Raw genomic sequence first — 22,673 nt, forward strand, 5'->3', positions numbered from 1 at the left:
TACAAGATGCCGCTTGTTTGCTGAACGCATGGTTCTTGATGGGGTGTAGGAGTGTAGGAGCGTGTGAAAGTATGCCGGTGCAGATCCAGTGATAGTCCTGTAGGCAAGCAATAACAACCGGCTGCCTGTACATTATCCCTTACATTTTGTATAGTAGGCCTATAAAGGTTGACCACTTTATTAGGTACACACTTCTCGGCCACATAGCACCAACGGCACAATACCATTTAGACATGGTCAATAGGATCGATTCAAACCAACCATCAGAACATCTGCCGGGATTTTCTTGCCATTTTTAGGGTTTAGAGAGAAAGATCTAAAAAGAGTTGAATAGAAAGGCAATTGCAACTGAAATAACCACACATGGTATGCAAAAGAGTAGAAGATGGGCAGAACACTGGAAACACCAGGCGGCACTTTTGTCAGCTTAGAACAGGAAAGTAGCACAGACAAATGTAGATCATAGAAGTGTTGAAACTGGTTTAAATACCAACTTTTGTCTTATAGCATCACAGCACACAAGACATTAACCAAATCAGTCATGAAACTTCTGTTTATTGGATGGCATCATTTATAATTTGTAGCAACTTTTAATTGTATATCTCAGCAAGGTTGCTCTTTAGTACAAGTTAGTCAATCATGATTCATTTAACTCACAATCATGCAAGTTCTCTCTGTCTTTATGGGCACAAAGGAACGCTGTGAAAAGAGATGACCAAAGATCTGTCTCCATTCCCTCTTTCCTTAAATAGTTGGTATTATAAGCAGAGAGTCTTCTGGGTTCATCACGGACGGAACATTCTGGAACATATACTTCAGAACGGATTTTCCCGCTATTTCATCCAAACAACAGCATGCAATGGTTCTGCGGAAGGAGTTGTCCACACATGACATTTTTAGCACACGTTTCTGCTTTGACAATCTTCAGGGATGTTCCTTCCAAGCACAGGACGAGTAAAACACTAATGACTAGCGCAGGCTTTGATAAACACTCACTCAAGGATAGCACCTTTTAGTAAGACGGCCTACAACCAATACTGTAGAGTCGACACTCGGGAGCAGCAGAGGAGTAAAAATCCGACCTTACATTTAAAAATTCCTGCCATGCTGCCGTAAAACACAATATCGGATCCCGACTGGCACTGTAGCTCCTTGACATTTTTCCAACCTTCTTCGAACTGTAAATGATGCATACAGATCAACGGTGCATTTTCAGGCTATGACTGAAAAAATGTGATTAAAGTAGTCGTTATTCATTTCATCTTTTTAGTAACCTTTGTTGTTTTTTGGAACAAAAATATAAATTTATTTTCAAATATACTGCTTATATTATCTACAGTTTTGCAAAAGACGATAACGGAAAAATGAGCATAATCCATGTGCATGCCATTAGAGCAGTGCTGGTCTGGGATTGGTTAACAGAGAAATTGGTTAACACACACGAGTGTGTCACAGATGGATTGACACTTATTCAGGGAGAATTGTAGACGATGGGAGGGGCCAAGTTGATAACATGATTGACATCAGATTGTAGCAGCAAATTTGGTGATACTAGAGATCTACAAATAGTAGAGCCGTGTGTGAAGATTAAATGTATTTATACCAGACGTATGCACACTGAAATCAACTGCAGTTGATATTAAAGGCTGTCCATTACACTGACAATAGAACTCTAATATATTTAGTACATTTGGGACTTTGGGTCTTTAAAACTGCAATATGCAACATAAAAAATCAGTTATTGAGCAAGCACATAATAAATTAAGTGTGGAAAACGGTCTCATCTTACTTTAAATAATGATTTAGAATCCATTGTAGAGTAGAGCCAAGGAAACAATTAAGAAACCATTTCAATACATTCTGTTCTTCAGAATTCACTTATTACAGGAATGTGAATGTTCATTTTGTTTCATTCTCTAAACTACTTACATTTATTTGCAGAAAATGAAAACTGGAGAAAATAAAAGATGCTCTGTAACTGATAACTGATTTTAATAACCTTTTTTATGTGCATTGTCATGCTGTCAGTGTTTCACATCGCTGTTAGATGACTTTATGTTACTCATGTGGTTTGATTTTGTTAAAATTTATCAGACACTGAAGAAACATGGCCACAATATGTCAAGAAGTGCTGATCAAATGAAAATTTTGAATGGTCTCTTAATTTTTCCCACGGCTGTATAAATATGAATGCATCCTTTAATTTTTATTATCCCGAACAGAGATGGCAAAAAAGAGGCAAAAGTTACAGATTGCAGCTTTAAGTTTCAGTAAAGCTATCTTTGTTTTTTTACAGATTTTGCTACTGTGATGTTGGTATGGGATAAATAACTTTTAATAAAAAAAAAATTCAATTGCATGTCTATTTACCTGTAGTAATTTAACCAGAGGAAGCTGCGAATGAACCAGAATTCAAAAGCATATGACGTGATTGTATTACTGGACGTGACAATGGCGACAAGAGCCTGTGGAAGCCTTGAAGTGATGGCAGCAATTATTTCCTTTGTAGGTTTAAGGCATATGAGGCGTGTTGATCTGTCCAACACACTTCAGTCATGATACTTTACCCACACACACAATTTACTACAGACAATGTGCATGTGTGTAAATGTCAGAGGTTCTCCTCATGAGAGGTATTTAAGTAGCTGCTGCAGTCACTTGGCTGAACAGGGAACGTGCCCATCCTTTTGGTTGAGTCTATTGTGGTTCATGAGAGCTTTAATCCAACACTGGTTACTTAAAGATTATTATGGCCTGGTACTGTAGGGCCTAAATGATGATGACAGGTAAACTAGAGAATCCAGATCAAAGTCCTCGCACTATAATTATCTAGGTTTCGTCTTGGATTCCACTGGTTCTTTTCTCCCTTTTTGTGACGGTGTAGTCGGGTGGAGTTTGACTTTTTTGGAGGTGGACTCCTGAGTTTTGGATTTAGACTGGGATTGGAGAGGTGGTCTGGGCTGCTGTGGCTGTCTTTGCGTTTCAATGGCTGCAGGCTTTTGGCGGATGCGCTGAGGTGAGGGGCTATCGGTGCGAGAGGTGGGGTAACTCCGAGGGGAGGTGCTAATGCTTCGGGGGGCATTGGCAGCTGAGGTACGAGAAACGGTACGTGTGGCGGTCCGGCTTCCTTGCGGGTGGGACGGGCCTGAGAGTGGAGGTCGAGGTGGAAGCGTTTTAGAGGGGCGGAGCTGAGGTTTCGGCTGCTGATTGATATTTGTGTGCAGACTTGCAGACTTTTGTAGCCTGGGATTGACAGAACTGTTGGTTCTGTTGGAGAAAGGAAACAATGAGTTGTTATTCAGAGGTTCTCAACTCAACTCAACTTTATTTATATAGCGCTTTTTACAATTTTCATTGTTACAAAGCAGCTGTACATGAGACACATTGAAGTGAATTTCACTTATATAGCTTGTTGTCAAGGCAGTAAGCAAAATCTGTTTTTAACTTTTCAAAAGAAAATATTACTAAACACTAAATTATAAAAGTAATCTACATTGCCAATCATTTGACACAACTGTGCAAAGTGTCCTTTGTTTAAATAGCTGCTTCACTCACCTATATTGAATGAAAGACACAGATCTCTGGGTTTGTGGAAGTGTCATGCTCCCCAATTGTTCGGAAGGTCCCTTTGTGGGTGTGACTGGCCGAGGAATCCTGCTTCTATTTCGTTCTTCGGCTCCAGTCTCCCGTCTGCCGGAGTCGTCTGATTGGTTCGTTTCATCCTCAGATGCAGTCGTAGATGGCGTTGTGGAGCGGGAGGAGGCTGACCGAGAACGAATCAGCTGTGTCTGTTTACGCTCCAGAACGAGACGGGCAAGATGTTGTTGGTGGCTTTTGCGAATTCTTTGCAACTGTTCTTGACTTTTCTGAGACGACTTGTCCGAGCCGGTTTCGTCCTCCGACATGAGCACAGGAATCCGGCTTCGCCTCTGTGTTGATTCTGGCTTTCTATTGGGCGAATCTGCCTCTTCTTCAACATCTGCATCGTTCTTTTGTTCAGGAGGAGGAGAGGGCCACTCTTCTCGCTCCTCTTTCATTTGTTGCCCTTCTACAGGTGTGACACTTTCGGGTTTGGCATTCAATTTGGTTTCCTCTGTGGTCTCTTGTTGGTCATATGACCCAGTTATAAACAAAGTCTTTGCTTCTTCGGCACGACTGTAGCATGCTTTTTGCTTTTCCAATTCGTCAGCCTTGCCATCATTCTCCTCAGCTTGACTTTCTTCCGCTTTCTCCTCTTCGCCTTCCTTTTCGTTCTCCCGGTTTTCGTCATCCCTTTCCGCTGGAATCAAATCACTATCCCTCTCTTTTTCCTTTCCTTTTCCTTTTTCTTCCTTCTTCTTTTCTTCACCCCCTGACTCCACACGCTCAGCGGACATCACTTCATCCAATCCAGGTGGACGGTGTTTGGCTGTCATGACATTGAGATGGGTCGTCTCGGCAATGTGGATGAACGTACGTTCCACCTTGGTGAACGGAGGCGAGGAAGATCCGCCGGAGATCACAGCCGCAGTCGTCATAACAATAGGCCTGGGCTCCGACCTTACGACTGAGGAGAGAGCCCCGGGTTCAGATTCATCCGGCATGGGTCGCTCTCCCTGTGGCGTCAATGCGGCCAGGGTACCCTGCCCGTCTCCAGGTGAAACCTGTCCGTTACCAGCGGAGACCAGAACTAACGTGCGCGAGCCCTCTTCCTGATCGTGGTCTCGGTGGGCGGGGGCAAGAAGGGTGGAAGCGGCACCCTCTGGGCTTCCTTCACTACTACGAGGGCTTCCTTCACTACTACGAGGGCTTCCGTCACTACATGACCCACGGTTCTTTGCACCCTCCTCCCTCAGGTCTTCAAACATCAGCACGCCAGATACAAAGTCCACTCGCTTCAGACGTGCTTGAGAGTTGCTGGGTAAGCATTCGGCCACTGGGATCTCCTGCATCAATGTGAGAAAAGAATCAATGGAATAAGGAGTTAAAAGTAGAAGTTGTGTGTAGGGTGATGAACGGCAATAAAATATTAAAGAAATAGTTCACCCAAAAACAAAAGTTCTGTCATCATGTATTCACCCTAATGTCATTTAAGAATTGTATATGACTCTTTCTTCTATTGCGCACAAAAGAAGATATTTTGAGACATGTCATTTGTGTCAGTGGGGACCAATGTTGGGATTATCAATATTCTTCACAATTTCTTCTTTTGTGTTGCAGAAGAAAAATATTGATAGAGATTTGAAATGTCATAAGCCCAAGTAAATGATGACAGAATTTAAATTTTTGGGTGAACTTTAAGTACTTACATATTTTTCTTGGAATGACATGCATTTTATGACATGCATTTTATTAATAAATATAAAATATAACTGAATTAGCCATACTAAAATATCACAATTGTTCCTGTAACAGGGAGGATTAAACAAAAACAACAGTATCTTTGTAGGAAGAGGTTTTGTCTTATTCAGGTCCTCCATTCATTCAAGAAATCCTAACATTGCTTCTAACAAATGTAAACAAATTAAAAACATTTCCCATCACGCACAGCACACTGTAAGAGAAAAAACAACCCTTCACTTATTTTTCAGATTGTTTACTTGTGATTTGGTTGTATACAAGCTTTGCAGGATTGTCTTTTTAAAATGAAATACATGGTTAAAAAGGCACGAAAGTCCATTTTACAGTGTAATACTTTCTTTTTTTTGTAATGATTTAGCCCATTTGTGAATTCAAGTGTAAAGTCAAAGACAGTACTCAGCCAACAGTATTTACAGCACTATGGAAACGCACAGAGCGTATGAGTGGAATGTGTTAGTAAAGCAGCGTGTTCGTATATTTTTCCAAAGAGTTACAATTTACAAAAGCCTAAAATACATGCTTGTCCATATTCAAGTCTACAATACAAGTCTTATGTCATGTTTATTGCACTATAAAAGACTCTTCCTTTTAAAGGTTGATGCTTTTGTAAGCAGGTTTGTGGTCAGTTGATGACCAATATTACATCATTAAAAAGATAAATTAATAAAGATAATAAAGATACATTTTTGAGTCATATTTCTTTGAAGGCCAAACATCTGTTTTTAAACATTTTGTGTCTAATTGTTTTTTCAACACAAATCGAATTTCTAAATACTTGCTGTTCAACCCATCTGTTTTAGTTAGGATATCCAGTACATCCTTGTGCACAGCTCACGTCTTAAGGTTTGTCACTGGGGAGTTCTGACAAGCTGAAGTTTGACCCAGTTAAAAGAGAACGTGAGATGTCATGAATGTTGAATGATATGAAGCTGCAACGAAAAGTCGGACTCAAACTTAGCTAAACATGGTACTGCATGAACAGCATAAAAAGATACATGTAATAGACACAATTATTAACAATTTCTCAACAATTAGAGAAGATGGAATAGAGTACAGGAATAAGACAATTCTAAAGATAACAGATCACCTCATACCTCCACGTTGTGAAAACACAAAGTTGAACCCACTTCATATCTATACCAGTGTATAAACATTCCATGTCCGGGCTAAAATTCTTTATAAGAATGATATATTCAAGTATTTTTTTTACAGAATTATAATGTGATATAACCACACCAATTAACAATCTTTGTAACCAAAAAACCCTTATTTGATAATGAGGAATATTGTGTTCAGTTCAGTTCAGTTAAATTGATAGTCTACCCCGAAATGAAAATTCTATCATCGTTTTCTCATCCTCTTGTCGCTTCAAACCTTTATGGTTTTCTTTCTTCCGCAGAACACAAAAGAAAATATTTTGAACAAAGTTGGTAACCGAACAGCACTGGAAAGAAATTCATAAAGGTTTGAAACGACAAGAGGGTGAGTAACTGATGACAGAATTACATTTTTTGGGTGAACCATCCCTATGTTTGTGTATTGTATTTTACACCTCTCATCAATCTGTGTGCATGCTCTCAATCAGGAAGACATTTGGATCAGCTGTCTCACTGTTCAGACTACATACTCTTCTGAACATAACTGTTACAGTACATGAATGACTTTAGATAAACAGTGAATGGTGTCATTTGCATTAAAACACTGAAAGCAGCACAGACGCCCGGAGCCAACTGATCTGTACACTTGAGTTCTTGAAATCTGATTGGCTGATAAGGAGCAAATCTATTCAGCCAATCAGAGTTTATTACAGTCGGCCCCAGTGACGCAAAACAAAAAGAAGAATTTCTGAATCTTTAGCAAGGTGATTTGTATATGCATTGATATCCAGCATTAAGTAAAAGCATTTTTACAGCCAAGGAATTCAACCATTAAAGCAATGACAATCCACAGTACCATAGATACGCATATATCTTTACATTTAAACATAACTGGCCGAAAGACCTTACAGTAAAGATAAAGCAATGATTTGCTACGTTTTGTTTTGATGTAAGAGGTATCTAACCAGGTGCAATGCAAGAAATGTGATGTGGCGCAACATCAGAACATATTTAATGTTTAAATCTTATGAACATTAAATATATAAAATGTTATGAAGCATGATTTTAGACCAGTAAGATGTGGGCGGGCTACCCAAAGCGATGGCACAAAAATAGAAACCAAGCTGTGGTAAAATGTGTCACCCTTCCATTTTCACAGGTATGGCTGGTTAATTTAAAAGATCACACTTTAATCGTATCGCATTATCACATTACCAGTTTGCATTGAAGAGCTTAGATGCGCATTGTTTTGTAGCTATGATGACTTTAAATAATCAAGTATAATGCCAGGTCAACAACCAGGTAGGAACAGAAATGTGACTTTCATTTGCTGAATGATTAAATCATAGTCAAATATCTGCATATGCGTGGCGAACAAAAATCAAGAAAGCGGCTCAGTCTTTCTTTTACGCCTATTGCCTAGATCTCTATTGCACTTTTTATAAATAGCATATCTGTCCTGTAATGTATTTGTTTCCAAAGCCACCTCACTAACTATTAGTCAAGTCTCTTTACACAATTTCGCCTCACAACAGATGTTCAAACAGAGCCCCATATCTCTGTATTTAAAAGCAATGTGCATATATCTCCATAACACCGATGGACAATAATTACGACAGGCAAAACTATCTTTGTACAGCCAACATGGAAGACAAATGTGACATCGCAATTATTCAAAACAGGCCTAATTCCCATTTTCCACTCTCTCTCTGTTTCTCCGTCTGCCTTATTCTCTTTTCCATTCCATTTTCTACCGCTTATCCGAACTACCTCGGGTCACGGGGAGCCTGTGCCTATCTCAGGAGTCATCGGGCATCAAGGCAGGATACACCCTGGATGGAGTTATTCTCTTTTCCATAAAGCTAAAATACTTCATTTGAAATACAGAAGATTCAGGCAACCAAGGGCCCTGCTAAATATACTGATATACAATTTATAAAATTTCCTTTCCAGTCCAGCTTTCTCTAGGCTACGAAAGAGGTCTATGAGAATTCACATGTTGAGACCTATCAATCCACATTCTGTCATAATTGCTTAGGAAAGCCATTCATCCTGCCTGGAGGTGCTTGTTGTGGTATTTGACAGGTTATATACTGTATGTACTATAACTGCAGTGATCATACTGAAGCGAACAGACTGTGCAAAAACAATTGCTTAGCAAGCACTCTCCGTCCTTGTAGTGTCCTCTATGAAAACACACAACACCTAGCAGACAAGCATGCATACAAACGCACGCACGCACACACACACATACAGCGTTTTACTTTTGGTTATATCAGATATTGGTAAAAATTCATTAAAACTCAATGACATTCAACCCAGAAAACACAATCAAACACCATCCAACCTGCATCCTATACATGCCTTTTATAGAGATAGTGAAAGTGTTCATGAGAAACTAAGACTTGCACTCAAATTTGATTCTTTTCAGGACGGACTAACTGCACTGTTATTTTGAAAGTATTTATGCTGATTACTATAGCAATGATCGAAAGTTACAGTAAACTTACAGTGCAAGAGTGAATAACACTGTGGACATTCCCCCATACAACCTCAGACCCGTTCACTCATTTAGTATGCACCACATGATACTGTGAGTGAAAATCTACATGACTGTAATCAGAAACTGAATAGTTACATTTCTAAAACGTTACATAAATGTTGCATCTCAAATGATGGGAAACTAAATGACCATTCATACATTCCAAAGCAACAGATCATTTTGTATTAGATTGCCTGTTTTCTTGCTGTTCAGACTATAAAAAAACGATGATGTCATCACTCAAATCAATGTGTTCATCCAACTGGACACCAGAAGCTTTAACATTCTCTATTTCACAAGAAATAAGATCACTTGTAGTGACCAGTGCCTCTAAACCGGGCGTACACGGTGCGAAATCTGACGGTCGGAAGACCGTAAGTCCACGCACACGTCACAAGTGAGTACGGAGAAGTGTATGGAGGCCGTAAAACGTGATACGATTGTGCGACTTGTCGATTTCCCATGCTATCGCACGGAGTTCCATGCCAAAAACATGGAGTCAGAAGAAGAGATTGCTTTCTTTGTGGCAGCATGGCTTGCGAAAGAATAAAAAGGAAAAGAAAAAAGGGCATGGCAAAGAATTTGGTTGAAGAGCAGAGAACACCAAGGACTTTCTGTGCTTCAAAAACAACGTGAGGTCATAACGTATCTGTTCGTGCATGTTTTGATATGGTTACCGAAGATACCATATCAAAACATGCACAAACAGATACGTTATAACCTCAAGTTGTTTTCGAAGTTGACTTTTGCTGCCACAAAGAAAGCAAGCTCTTCTTCTGACTCCATGTTTTTGGCGTGGAACTTCGTGCGATTGCTTGGGAAACCGTCAGGTCGCCCTATCGTGTCACGTATCACTGCCTCCGTTCACTTCTCAGTTTTTACTCACTCGTGACGTGTGCGTGGACATAGTCTTCCGACCATCAGAATTCGCACCGTGTACACCCGCCGTAAGGGCATTTTTTTAAGCATTGCTGTGTTTTGTAGAATGCAATGTCATATATTTCCCTACACAAGTGCCTAATTTCAACCGTCCAATTTTAGCTGGAGTGCATCTCATATATCTCTCCTACACACACTCACATGCACACATACACACGCGTGTCTCATAATCACAGACCAAGTTCACTGCCCAAGCATCTTTATCGATTTTTCCCATCAATGGTCTTGTGATGTGCACCCGTCTATTAAACAGTGCGTGCTGATGATGGGGGATCACGTCTTGTTCATAAGTTTGGCCAGCATTTGCTGAATGTGTAGGCGTGGTAGGTTGAGTACAGAATGTCTGGCTCTGGGGTTGCCTGGCAACAGGGGCATGTGTCTGCGATGGGCGTGTCGGTGGGCGGGGCTGCTTTCAGCCGAGCGGCTGCGCTGAATGGCCGCTCCCCCGAGTGCGGGGTCGTGGGGGAACGCCTCCGTGTCCATGGTTGCGGAGGAAAACACGTACGACGCCAGTCTTCTCAAATGGGCGGGCCTCGGGAATGAGTGATGTGGGTGTGGCCTGTCCTCCTCCAACTGAAAAAGACCAATAAGAGCGGAGGGAAAGAGGAATCAGGCTGAGGAAAACTAAAACGCGATGTATTGTAAAAAAACGCGTATTCTACGTTTGTGTGTGAACCCGCCCCAGAAAGCACACACAAAAACACACCAATACAGTATATCAAATGGGTGGTACAAACACATAGATGTGCTGTAACTCATTAAGGGGACAAGACCAGCCCACATCTGTTTGAATGGTTCAAGCTTTCATTTACATTTGAGAAGCTCTGTGCGTTCTACATGTTGTGAAGGAACCAACGTGTGCACACAGAATCCTGTATGACCAATGAGCAAACTAAGCTTGGCTGTGAGCGTGAAAACACACACGTGCACATACAGTACACACGCATTCATTCAATCCGAAAATAAGCACAGGCAAACACAGTACATATGCAGAGGATTACACAAACTTACAAACACAGATATCGAGGGTGCACACAAACAAAACATTCATAACATATCCTAAATTTCAACACTCTTCAATACAGGTTATAAAAAGCTGTTATGTCCTAAATGATGTACTATTAATATACTATACTATGCTATTACATAGACGAGGGCAAATGATGTCAATCACGCAACACAATGCGTGTCAATGCAAGTAAGTGAAATTGGGATCATTGAGTGTGAATTGTCCAGCGTTCCACACATCATATTTTCCGTTGAATGAGTGCATCACCCTGGTACTTACAGTGCACTTGTTTTGGGGGAATTATAATAACGAACGTATTACTCACAATTTATACTACAAAGAATAGTCCTTAAGGGCGTGATTTTGGACACACCTATTGTCTCTCTGATGTCATTAAACACACGTATACAAATGTATACGACACACAACATTAAGACAGCAAAAACGCTCCTCTAACAGTAAACCAAAACACTACATACAACCTTTCATATCTCCACCTCATGTCCTTACTCCTCATCTAAACAGAATATTACAAATGATATTGCAATTCAATATTTATTCTGGAACTTATTAACAGAGCCTTTTATTTAAGCAATCACTTAAAGTTGTACTTTACTGTAAATACAGTCAGATAAAGTGCACTGTTTGACAAGTTGCTCAGCAGAACCTCTAAAGCCATGACTATATTTACAACACAGCACACCCTCAAGTGCCTTATTGCTTTTATGCAAACTTGACATATTGTTTTATAAGCACACTACATGTATAATATATTCATAATAGAATGTTCCGTTCTATTATGATTAAAAAAGCCACAAAATGACATCCATGTGTTAATTCACATAGATGGAACAAAACCACAAAAACAATAATTCGGTCACAACTTTCAAATGAACCACAAAATGTAATCTATGCCGTTATACAGACATAGATTTGACATGGTTCTGGGTACGAAGAAGCAGCACAGTCATTCTCTCAAGGGACAATGCATTTGCACTCTGGTACTGTACAGTATGTCATAATGTGTTAAATGAGATTATAAATTGAAATTTTATATAGTCTACAGTTCAGAAAAGCCTGGCTCTTCGATGAAGCAAAGATCACACTTAATCATTTAAAGTGATTACATTCATACACCAATGTGCAAACTTACCGGTCCATCAGGTCCAAACGGCTCTGACTCTCTTCTTCTTGGATGAGGCAATAAGTGATAAGGTGAATGAGTGGGGCTTGGCCTAGCCCCCTCCTCTTCTGCTACGATCATCATTGCACGTTGCGTTTTGGGCCGTACCACAGCCTCAGCTCTGCCCACTCCATGCCCGCCTCCTCTCCTTCTCCTCTCGTCGTGGTCCTCAAGGGGACGTAATTCCTCTGGTTCCTCATCCGTGGTCCCCGAGGTGGTGGGCTCTGCTCCAGGATGGAAGTCCTTCAGCTCTGTTTCTTTATCAATCATCACCCACTCTCTGCTGTCAAAGTCCTCTTCTTCTGCAAGCGGTACTGAGCGGATGAAAGCGTTGCTGTGAGCCTCTTGATCACCATCTCCAGAGACATCGTGGCGACCACCAGCCAGGCGATCTCCCTGTCCGGCGTCTAAGGAGAGCATCTGAGCAGGCTGGGATGAATAGACGTGTCTGGATGGAGAGCCCAGCATGTCCATGCGAGAGCTGTCACAGAACACAAGACTCAGCCACAGATCCAAAGGAAAAGAAAACATGTAAAAATATCCAGGTATGCTTATTTACAAACTGCATTAGGCCGATATCGTATTCTAGTAGAGTGAAATATTTTTTTTCTGTTTTTGGCAACATTCATGACAAAAAAGGCCTAAAAAACATGAAGCGAAAAATGCATTGTTCCTCATAAGTTGCGAGACAACAAAAAATAAAATGCATTCCTTAATGTCACAGCAAAAAGTTGCAACATATAACAAAACTATATACATACGTTTGTCTCTCAGAAAGCCAACAAAACGTTTTTACCCCAACAAAACATGTGGTTATGTGACCTTTAAAAAGTAAAATGTCATCCAGGGGAACAGATAGATAACTGTTAAAGAACCACACGCTCTCCTCACCGTCTATCTGCACCATCTCCTCTATCCTCAGCAGCAGACAGATGGTCTGATTCCGGACTGTTGACTCTCCGGTACCTTGTAGGGTGGGCTTGAACGTCTGCTTCTCCACCCCTCAAGACTCCAACAGGCTCCTCCAATTCCTCTGCTGCTTCTACCTGTGTCTGGGAGGAAAAGCCATGATAAACAAATTATATACATCTCAAATATTGTTCAAGCTGGTTGTAAAACATACAAAAGATTCATGCTGATCAAATGTGTAGTGTAGACCGAAAGGATTGTAAGTCCTGTAAGTGTCTGCTAAATGCATACATGTATATGTAAAAACAGTACCTTATCGTTGCTGATCCTGAGTTTATTACGGTTGAAATCAGTTTGATCCCATCCTTCACCAGCAGGTGGGGCTGGTGTGGGCTCAATGGGTCCTCTGGGTATCAAACGAGGTGGAGCGTTCTCCTGGTCACTTAGGTGTTCATCTTGCAGAACATCATCAGTGTTTTCCCGAGCTAATTCTCCAGTAACCGGTGTCACATTCAGTATCCTATGAGATACGAAAAAGTGTCCAAATCATTCACTTTAGAAGAGTAGTGTATTCACGTTTATACTTCATGTTTATACTCTTACCCTACGATAGCTGCAGTCTGCCGTGTGTTTTGTTGCGGTGGGGTGTGTGTGCTGGTGGGGAGTCCCGCTTCCATTGCAGATTTTTCCCAGTCGTACAGCTCATTCTCAGTTATCACCCTCTCCTTCATGCTGTTCTCAAATACTGACATTAGCAACTAGAAAGAAAAGTATAAAGTGTAGATGTTAGGCACAGACAGTAGAGTGTGTGTGTGTGTGTCTGTACTGGTATTCTTTCATATTGTTAGGACCAAATGACAGAGATAGCAACACCAGTAGATTTTGATCTTGTGGCGACATTTTATAGGTCTCTTTTTAAAAATGCTGAAAGGTTTTTGTGACTTTTACGTTGAGGTGTTGGGGATTTAATATATCATAAGCCGGATCTTAAATCAATGGAGGTCTTCAGCATGTCACCATAAAACATGAAAACCAGTGTGTGTGTGTGTGCGTGCGTGCGCGCGTGTGTGTGTGTGCGTGTTTTACCTGATAATCAGGTTTGGTGAAGTAATCTAAATCCAGCACATGGTCATAGAAGATATGAAACTCTGGAGGCATGTGTTTTAACAGCATCCTGTGCTCATAACGTTCTTTGATCTGTCCCACCTGCTCCTGTTCACCAAACACACATTATAGATACAAACATAAAGCATCTCCGAAGGCCTTAAATATTTTAAACTAAAGCTTTTAAGACCGAGATAATTTGTTCAATATGATCCCATTACGTTCACAGTCACTGGCTAATGTGACTGCAAAATGTCTTACCTTATCTTTTATCTTACGCCATGGTAACTGTCCAACCGTAAACTCTACCAGCATATAAAATAATGACCACAAGTCATCGTGACGACCCATTTCCTGTTAGGAAGATTACAAATTTAGAGCAGATAATAAAAGCTGTTCTCGCTAATGTTAAGGGCTGGGCTAAAATTTGTGCGTTTTCAATGTGCAAACAGTCATTTTTATACTGTTTTAAGTCAATGTGGAGTCACATTTGACTTCTATCTAGTGGTGTAGATGAGTAAAGCTGTGCATTAATAAAAGGGTTATTCAGGTAATGTAGTATTAAGCTGGTTATCCGAGTGAAACATTATGTACAGACATCCTATTAATTTCTTGAGGAGAATAACCTTTGAGAAGTAAAAATAATTACTCGCTGCACCTTCAAAGATGTAGTTTACTGTATGTAAACACTATGCTTACAATTACCTTGTTTTTATGAGCGTTAATGGAAGCATAGCGAACTGTTCCTCTGAACCCTGCCACCGTCCTTGGCTACAGCAGAACATTTAAAAAAGTTGCATATTAAAAAGTCACACAACATTCATTTGACAGTGGTGTTAGCTTGGAAAACGAAAACACAAATTCAAAATAAAGCAAAGTAAGGAACAGAATATGTATTATTTTGGCCTTTTTTGTGGATCCCAAATCTGACCGTATAAAACTGGTCAAACACATGTAGAGGAAGTATTTTAAGTAGACAGGAAGAAGCATTTATAGGATGGTAGGCTTATAAAACAAGGGGGTCTGGTCAGGGCTTGACATTAAAGCACATCGGATAGACAGGAGCGGGTCATTTTAAGAGCTTTTAGGAGATTCGGGAGGCGGCTGATTTAGGAAAACTCACAATATGACTGTCGCTATGGTAACAGGGACAAACATCTTTGGCAGGGAAGCATGCGATTCAACATGAGCCAAAACAGAACTGCAAAACAAAACTGAGAAAAGTGAAACATAAAAATGAATTCAAAGCACAAGATTCATTAATAAAAAATATGACGCATCAAATAAAAACAACTAAACGTGAAACAAAAGTGCTTATTTAGAAAACAGAAATGCACAAAACTGAATGGAAATGCTAATGTTAAATAATCGAAATAATTAGCAAAAATAAAGCAATACTCACGGGCCGCACTTCCCCATTTGTATTTGTGTATTGTCTCGCTAAACCAAAGTCCAGCATGTAACACTTCCTACTGGTGGATGGCAACCGGCCCATGGCAAAGTTAGACTATGAATGAGAGACAGACCAGCATTAGCTGTAAGAACTGATGTGATGTGTGAGAAAGGTACAGACAAAATAGGATGTACAGAACAGTTCATAAAGTATATGTATAGACTTATTTTACACATGCAAAAGAATTATGAATCTATAAGAATAGACTACAACAGAACAAAACAGATCATAACAGGAGACGCACAGGTTTAATATCTCGGTGCAGGAAGCCCACAGAGTGAATAGCTTCAATGGACTCCAGGATCTGTTTTCCTAGCCGTAGAGTAGTACTCATACTGAACGTCCCTCTAGGCTGACTGCGCCTCAGATCAGCAAGATTCCTTCCCTACAGAGAGACAGCGAGAGAGAATTCACTGCAGCTTCTCACCCATCTCACACAAAGCTATATTAAAACCGTACCTGTACCTGCAGCTGCATGACAACGTAATTGAACTTGTCGTTTCTTCCACATCCAATAAATTTGCAAACATGATTCTTTCCTGCACAAAAGAAATAAACACAGTAATGTCACAGATATGACAGATGAGTCACGGATATTAAGGATGACATTTTACTTGCAGTGGGGACTCTAGCTACCACATATTCTCCCTCACATACTCACACACACACAACACATTTAGCGAACAGGTACAGAGACGCAGTGACCAAAGGGCATTTGGGATTCTCAAGCATGTCCTCCATGAAGGTTATAAAAGCAGAGCGATAGCGAGAGAGAGAGGTGATCCTTGCTTCCTTACTTCTGTTATACAGAAATCACATTTTTTGTATTGACTACCTACAGTATATAAGATTAAAAAATGTTTGAATGTGCTCTATGTCTTGCTCATTCTCTCTCCCTCCACTTTCCTATCTATTCTCAGCAAAGAATTACTGTAAAAATGTATGCATTCTCTGTAACCTCCTCACCTTGTAGTTTCTTTAGTACAGCGACCTCCATCTTTAGCACTTGTTTGGGCTGTTGTGCAGATTCCACTTTTAAAGCAACATTCTCCCGTGTCAACAGGTCGCAGGCCTCATATATCTCTCCGAAACCTCCGCCGCCTATTTTCTTCATCTGAACACACACACAGTATGAAAAACAATAAGAAGGTTTTCTAAACCATATGAAACCTACTTCACATAAATAAATAAACAAACGTAATGCTGAGGAATGTCCTTGATTTTTTATTTGAATCTGTACCTGTAAATTATCCAAACTGCTAAATTCACAGAAAATGTTTTAAAGGTTATAACTAGAAAGATTTATTTGAAAAGCAATAAATAGCAACCAAAATCCAGAGGATTATCTGTAAATTAGATTTGACTAATCAAAAAGGCTTGCTTTATGTAAATCGCTTGAACACAAGGTTTAAAACTAAAGGATCTGAAGCCTTTTGTTTAAAGATCTGAGATGGTAACCAAGAGGTTACACGCAGAAGGAAACCCATCAATCATCATGTGATTTTTCCCTTGACCAGGACTCTTCGCTTTAGGTTGTCTCAATACATTACATTTTACAAAAACACTTTCCTTGTTGAGTTCCTTGAATAGTTTAATCTGGGCTTTATCCCAAATTGACTACAACTCTTGCTCCATGGTAGGATTTTGTAAGACTCGTCACTTAATTTTGAGCCAAGGATTTTGTTTTAAGTACTGCCAAGATACTATTACAGTTAAACAGCCGTGACAATTTCCAGTCTTTTCCAGAAAACATTTTAAGGACATCTGCCAGTTTATGAAGGAGAAATGCTACAGATTGGCCCACAACCAAATGGTTTGGATGCATTTTGGAAAGAAGCCAGGCAGAGCTGATCTAAAAACATCTGTTGTGGGCCATTTTGTCCTGTGTGATTAGGTAGCAAAAGCATCATACACTTCGGACACCTGTATTCCCAAACACCCACACACCCGTTAACACACACAACACTTACCACTTTCCAGCGTTCTTTCACCATGCACTGTGGGGGCAGGATGTCAACCTGCTCCCCTGTCCCGTTCATGTTTTCGTCGGTGTTGACACCGGGCCCTACGCACTGCATTGGCTGGCCAGCACTTTATAAAAACCCTGCCATATACCTGCAACACAGTATGCACATACAACTACTTTGTGTTAATCTAGCATGCTAGTCATATACAACCATGGAAAAATGACGAGACCATTCAACATTTTCATTCAATCAGCATTTCTAGATGTATCGTGGCCATTCCATGAATTTCAACTAAATCAACCTTAGGAGTGACATAAAATCATCCAACAGTAATGTGAAAGACTGACAGCATGACAAGACACATGGAAACCATAATAAAAATCCAGGTTATCAGAGAAAAAGTAAGTTTTGAACTTTTCCTAAATACACTTAAAAATGTTACTGTTGTATTGCTTAAAAGTGAATATGAAATTGTTTTCTTTGCAGTATTTGAGGCCTGAAAAAATACAGAGCATGTTTTCTGTTATTCTGACCCTTTTCTCCAGTTTTCATTTTCTGCCAATTAATGAAATAAGAAACCATATTTTTCATTTGGTAGAAATATTGATATTAGTTCACAGAATATATTTTACATATACTTTACCATTTTACCTAGACACATACTAATAGTAAATTCAGAAAAACTGAAAATGGTGTTTGAATGGTCTCTTAATGTTTTCCGCAGCTGTATATACTCCATGCTCTTGATTTTCTTTTACATATGTTTACATATTGTGAGTGACACACAAAAACCAGATGATGGGTGAGAAGGGTTTTACGATATCAGATGTTCACAACTTCACATGGCTATCACAGCCAAAAGAATTGACGATAAAAATGTATCGTGTTGTAAAAATAGTTTTTGCAGTTTCAAAGTAAGGAAACCAGCTTAGTTTCTGTATTTGATTCTTCAAGTTACCGTGTTTTTTAATTCATTTTTTTCTTTTTTTCTCTTTGGCCAATGAATTAATCTCAAAATACAAGTGTAGGAAGGGGGAATCACAAGGGTAATATTAACCCAATTTGAATAGTCAGTTATTAATAACATGCTTATCGTTACCGCTATATTCCCAGTATGTTGTGAGACCCCTAATGTCAAAACAATAGTGGTTAAAGGGAAAAAAACGTTTTGAAAAGTCAAAGCTCTGAATGCATAACACGCATCTGACTAAGCGAAAACAACATTGTCTCTCAGAAGAATGGGAAGCACCATACAGACAGTCCAGAAGAAATGGACTTATGTTCCTCTGCAGGTCTTGACTGGGGCTGAACTCTAATCCATCAATGATCGCCTTTGTTGAGTCATAAAAACACATATGATGCACAAATATGGCCAAAGGCACTATGAGGGATGTCTTAAAGGGGTAAAAAGATGTTTGTTATAGATGTAATGCAATGTGTTTCAACGATTTAAGCTTCAAAAACGCTGAATTATCCACATACCGAGCATGTTTTTATCTCCTCTCTGCCCCGCCTCTCTGAAACGCACAGATTTTTTACAAAGCTCAACACTCTGAAAAGTGAGGTGTGCTATGATTTGCCAGTTAACCAGTGCGTTGTGAAATGAAAAGCATCTTACCATATTTAAGAACATCATGTTCCAATTGTGCTGACTCAGGTACATCTTACTTGCGTATACATTTGGGCGGTCTTAGTCAACTCGTATCACAAACTGACATGGAATTGTGGGGGTGAGCATTCGCTTTTAGATAAAAGATGCATTCTGTTCTAGCAATTTTACGTGTGTCTAATACATGCATGGGCAACTTATAACAGACCAGAGACACAGAAAAACATGTATTATATGCCATATAACCCCTTTAAAAAATTGTTAAATAGATGGATAAAGGTCTAAGCCTGATCCTTATACTACAGGCTGTCTGATACAGAGCTGTCCGTAATGTCTGCAGAGTATCAGGTAACAGGAGGCTAGAACTAGACAACACCCTTAAACACGGTCTCATAATGTTACAGTCATTTCAGGCGTAACATGACATAAAATGTGGGTTGTATATGAAGAGTTTGGTTCCAAAATGAGATGAAAGAAAATTATGTTCTTTTATTTATTTTTTAAACTGCAGTTGAAAAATAAATTAAAAAAATAAAGCAAACTAACACAATAAAATACAATAAAAACATGATAACATATTAAAAAACATGATTTTTGAGTCATCTCATTTTGGAAAAACACGATTTTCTCATTTTGGAACCAAACTCTTCATATATTCACGAATTCACATTAAAAAGTGCTCTGAGTGTTATAGATCTCAGCACAATCACCAAGAGAAATATTTCTTTACCATTAAAGAGCTCACAATAACTCTCATGTTCTGAAATGAGTCTCTCTAAGGAATGAAAAGGGATATAAATGGATCTAATTAAGTGAAACTGATTACATAAATGAAAAGACTCTCACTTTGACACTTCTCTCACCTTCATCTGAGATGAAGTGGAGCTACGTAGGCATTTTAGAAGAAAGCAGGGAATGCCTCCTGCAATCTGCCTCAGTATCCACAACTAAGGCATAATAAAAAAAATAATAAGGCTGGAATGTTTAACATTATGTTAAAACTAAATTAGTTAAATCCACCTTTCCATTCATAAATAATTCACAACATTTGTGTAACAAGTAAGGTCAATTTAAGTCGTTTTCAAAATACATAGATTTTGCATAACACAGTTTCTTCAATCTAAATGTCTCTAAATCTCTCAGAATTATAAATTATACAACAAAATTATAAATCAACAACAACAATGTTTCAGTGGATCGAACATAGTAAAAAAAACACCGTTTCATTCTTGACACGTGTCTGGGACATTTAACATTGAATGTATAGACAGCAGCAGGCTCTGCACCTGTTTGCATAGCAAACAAACACTTTAGAAAAAGTGATGACGCAATGAATTAAGAATTTACTAAGATGCACTTAGTTATTTGTCTACAATGTCATAAGCAAAAGGCTTTCGTGGGTTACTGGGTTTATCCTCCGGACAGTTTTCTCCGCAGTGCCTAAAGGATTTTTCTAACCCGACCCCACCCAAAGACAGTCTGGTCCAATCAGCAGTGCTCAAACCTGAGCCCCGCCCCAGACCATCCCTTGCTGAATTTCCATTGGGGCAATCTCTAACAATCAGCGGAACATTCCCGTGGTCAAGCCTAAAGCGCTAAGCACTTTGGGATATGTCGTCCACCGAGGAGACAATAGAAGGAAAGGATTACGGTCCAACTTGTATAAAAAAACTACATCTCCCTCTGAAAGGTCGTGTTTGACGTACAACAGCATTATGTGGCATATAACGTAAATTATTCATGATTTTGCTTTGGCATTAATAATACACATATATAAAATGGTTGAGTTTCTATTTTGACTTAGGTTAATAGTTTCCCATGAGCGTCACATATATTCTCGCGTGCCATGTTGGTCCCCTGCACGCGCATATATGGAATATATGGAAGCCTGCAGCTAACACCAGCATCACTGTTGACAGGGTGCCAAGATACACGGGACAAGCGGATTGCAACAGAACCGCTTTTTAAAAATGACCAGGCAAATGGTCACCGGAGAACGAAACCTAAATCTACTGACCTGTTCTTCTGTCGTCGGAGTAAAATCTCAAAGTGAGCGTTCATGGGAAGGCGCATCGTTCCGTTGACGCGACCGCAGCTTTTTTTCCCTTGTTGATGCTGCACCATTTTCAGCCTCCTCCTCTGCTCCTGCACTGATTCAGCATCGCGCGGATACTCCCACTATGCACCGCGCACATGCGTGACCGAAGACGGCTGTTGCGTAGCAACCTAAAAGGCGTGAATCCCCCTTATCTAAATAAACGAAACAATCCCACTTATCTGCTGCAGACTTTCCATGCAGCCATTGAGAAAATTCTATTTCAAAGCTTGTAATTATATAAAAATAAACAATCTATGAAAAATACATTGTTCAAAGGGAGGTTAAAAATGGAAGAAACGTAGAGATAATATAATTATTTTTTGTATTTGAACGAGATGTATGAAAGTACTTTTTTCAGCATGTGCTATGGAATCGTTACTTTAAGTTTTATACTATGATGAAAAGGGATGTACATGAACGCGAGAGTTTTTCTCTTTCATCTACTAACCAGGAAAAAGCAAGTTTTTTTTCATTCACAAAAATGTGTTTCATTCTAACGAACAACGAACAAATGCATTAATATATATAGTTATACAGTACTTTAGAAAGATGCTTCTTTGTCATGTTTTATTTTTACTCTGACACATGTCACGTGATACGCGTTCACACACGCACGTGTTTCAACAAACCAGTCAAACCCGAGCTGTGGTTAACGGAGGTGAACATGGCCGATGTGTCTGAGAGGACATTACAGGTCACTATCCTAGTTTCGTTTGCTGCTGGTTTTGTGGCTGGATGGCAGGCAAACAGAATGCGAAGAAGATTCTTGGACTGGCGGAAGAAGCGTTTACAGAATAAACTCGCAGAAACACAGAAGAAGCTGGATCTGTCATGACGGATACAAAATATCACAAGTCCTACCGGGTGAGCCATGTGTTAGTCAGAGTATAACCAATAAAACAATCAAGCAAGTTTACTAAAGCACAGTAGATTAAAATGTCGCTTATATAAAAAGTTGTTTTATTCATCTTTTTAAGGTTTTCTGCACGCTTACTTTCTAGTGTCAAACAAGGAAATGACGGTATTCCTGACATCACAACCGGAATGAGGGATCTGCATTAAATAACAGCACCTCTCCAGTATTTAGTGAGATCAAGCGTTCAACCTTGGATTAATAAAATTATCAATCCACTGGCTGGAGCAGAGCATTGCAAAGACTGTAAATGCAGAGGAGAATGTTATATTCGTAAGATTTTATTTCTAAGATGTTTGTTCAAGCCATAAATCATATTGTTTCGTGACTTTGCTTTCTCCATGTCTATTGCAGTTGAAATAAAGGTAGATATTTTATTACTGTACCTGTTGACTCGGCTATATAAAACATTATACCATGCACATTTTATTGGGGTGAAGAAAGGCATAAAGCAACACAAAAACGTATAGTTCTTTTCATTCTGTTTTGTGTATTTATGTCGTTATCGAA

At 39.5% G+C, this 22,673-nt stretch overlaps 1 protein-coding gene across 4 annotated transcripts; it reads right to left on the reverse strand.

The window, feature by feature from the left end:
• Positions 1-549: 549 nt before the first annotated feature.
• On the reverse strand, positions 550-22,059 carry ttbk1b (tau tubulin kinase 1b). Of its 4 annotated transcripts, none has more exons than XM_056767667.1 (15): positions 21,170-22,059; positions 17,547-17,691; positions 16,543-16,690; positions 16,036-16,115; positions 15,821-15,961; positions 15,526-15,630; positions 14,829-14,894; positions 14,385-14,477; positions 14,106-14,231; positions 13,623-13,777; positions 13,332-13,539; positions 13,002-13,162; positions 12,081-12,591; positions 3,556-4,925; positions 550-3,267 (listed from the first exon to the last, which is right to left on the reverse strand). In XM_056767667.1, the coding sequence occupies exons 2-15, from the start codon at positions 17,652-17,654 to the stop codon at positions 2,826-2,828; spliced, it is 3,714 nt and encodes a 1,237-aa protein (XP_056623645.1). In that variant the 5' UTR covers positions 17,655-17,691; positions 21,170-22,059; the 3' UTR covers positions 550-2,825. The 4 variants fall into 4 exon arrangements, with proteins under 4 accessions (XP_056623645.1, XP_056623646.1, XP_056623644.1 ...); XM_056767668.1 differs by having other exon boundaries at positions 16,042-16,115; positions 17,547-17,715; XM_056767666.1 differs by having other exon boundaries at positions 17,547-17,715.
• Positions 22,060-22,673: the final 614 nt, after the last annotated feature.

This window comes from Triplophysa dalaica, chromosome 15 (genome assembly GCF_015846415.1).
Source record: "Triplophysa dalaica isolate WHDGS20190420 chromosome 15, ASM1584641v1, whole genome shotgun sequence".
Lineage (NCBI taxonomy): Eukaryota > Metazoa > Chordata > Actinopteri > Cypriniformes > Nemacheilidae > Triplophysa > Triplophysa dalaica.

Coding starts and splice junctions, on each gene's coding strand:
- ttbk1b (XM_056767667.1), bottom strand. CDS start 17,654: ATGCAGTGCGTAGGGCCCGGTGTCAACACCGACGAAAACATGAACGGG. Junction 14,895..15,525: donor CAAATGGGGAAGTGCGGCCC/GTGAGTATTGCT, acceptor GTTCTGCTGTAG/CCAAGGACGGTGGCAGGGTT. Junction 14,478..14,828: donor TTAACGCTCATAAAAACAAG/GTAATTGTAAGC, acceptor TCTTCCTAACAG/GAAATGGGTCGTCACGATGA.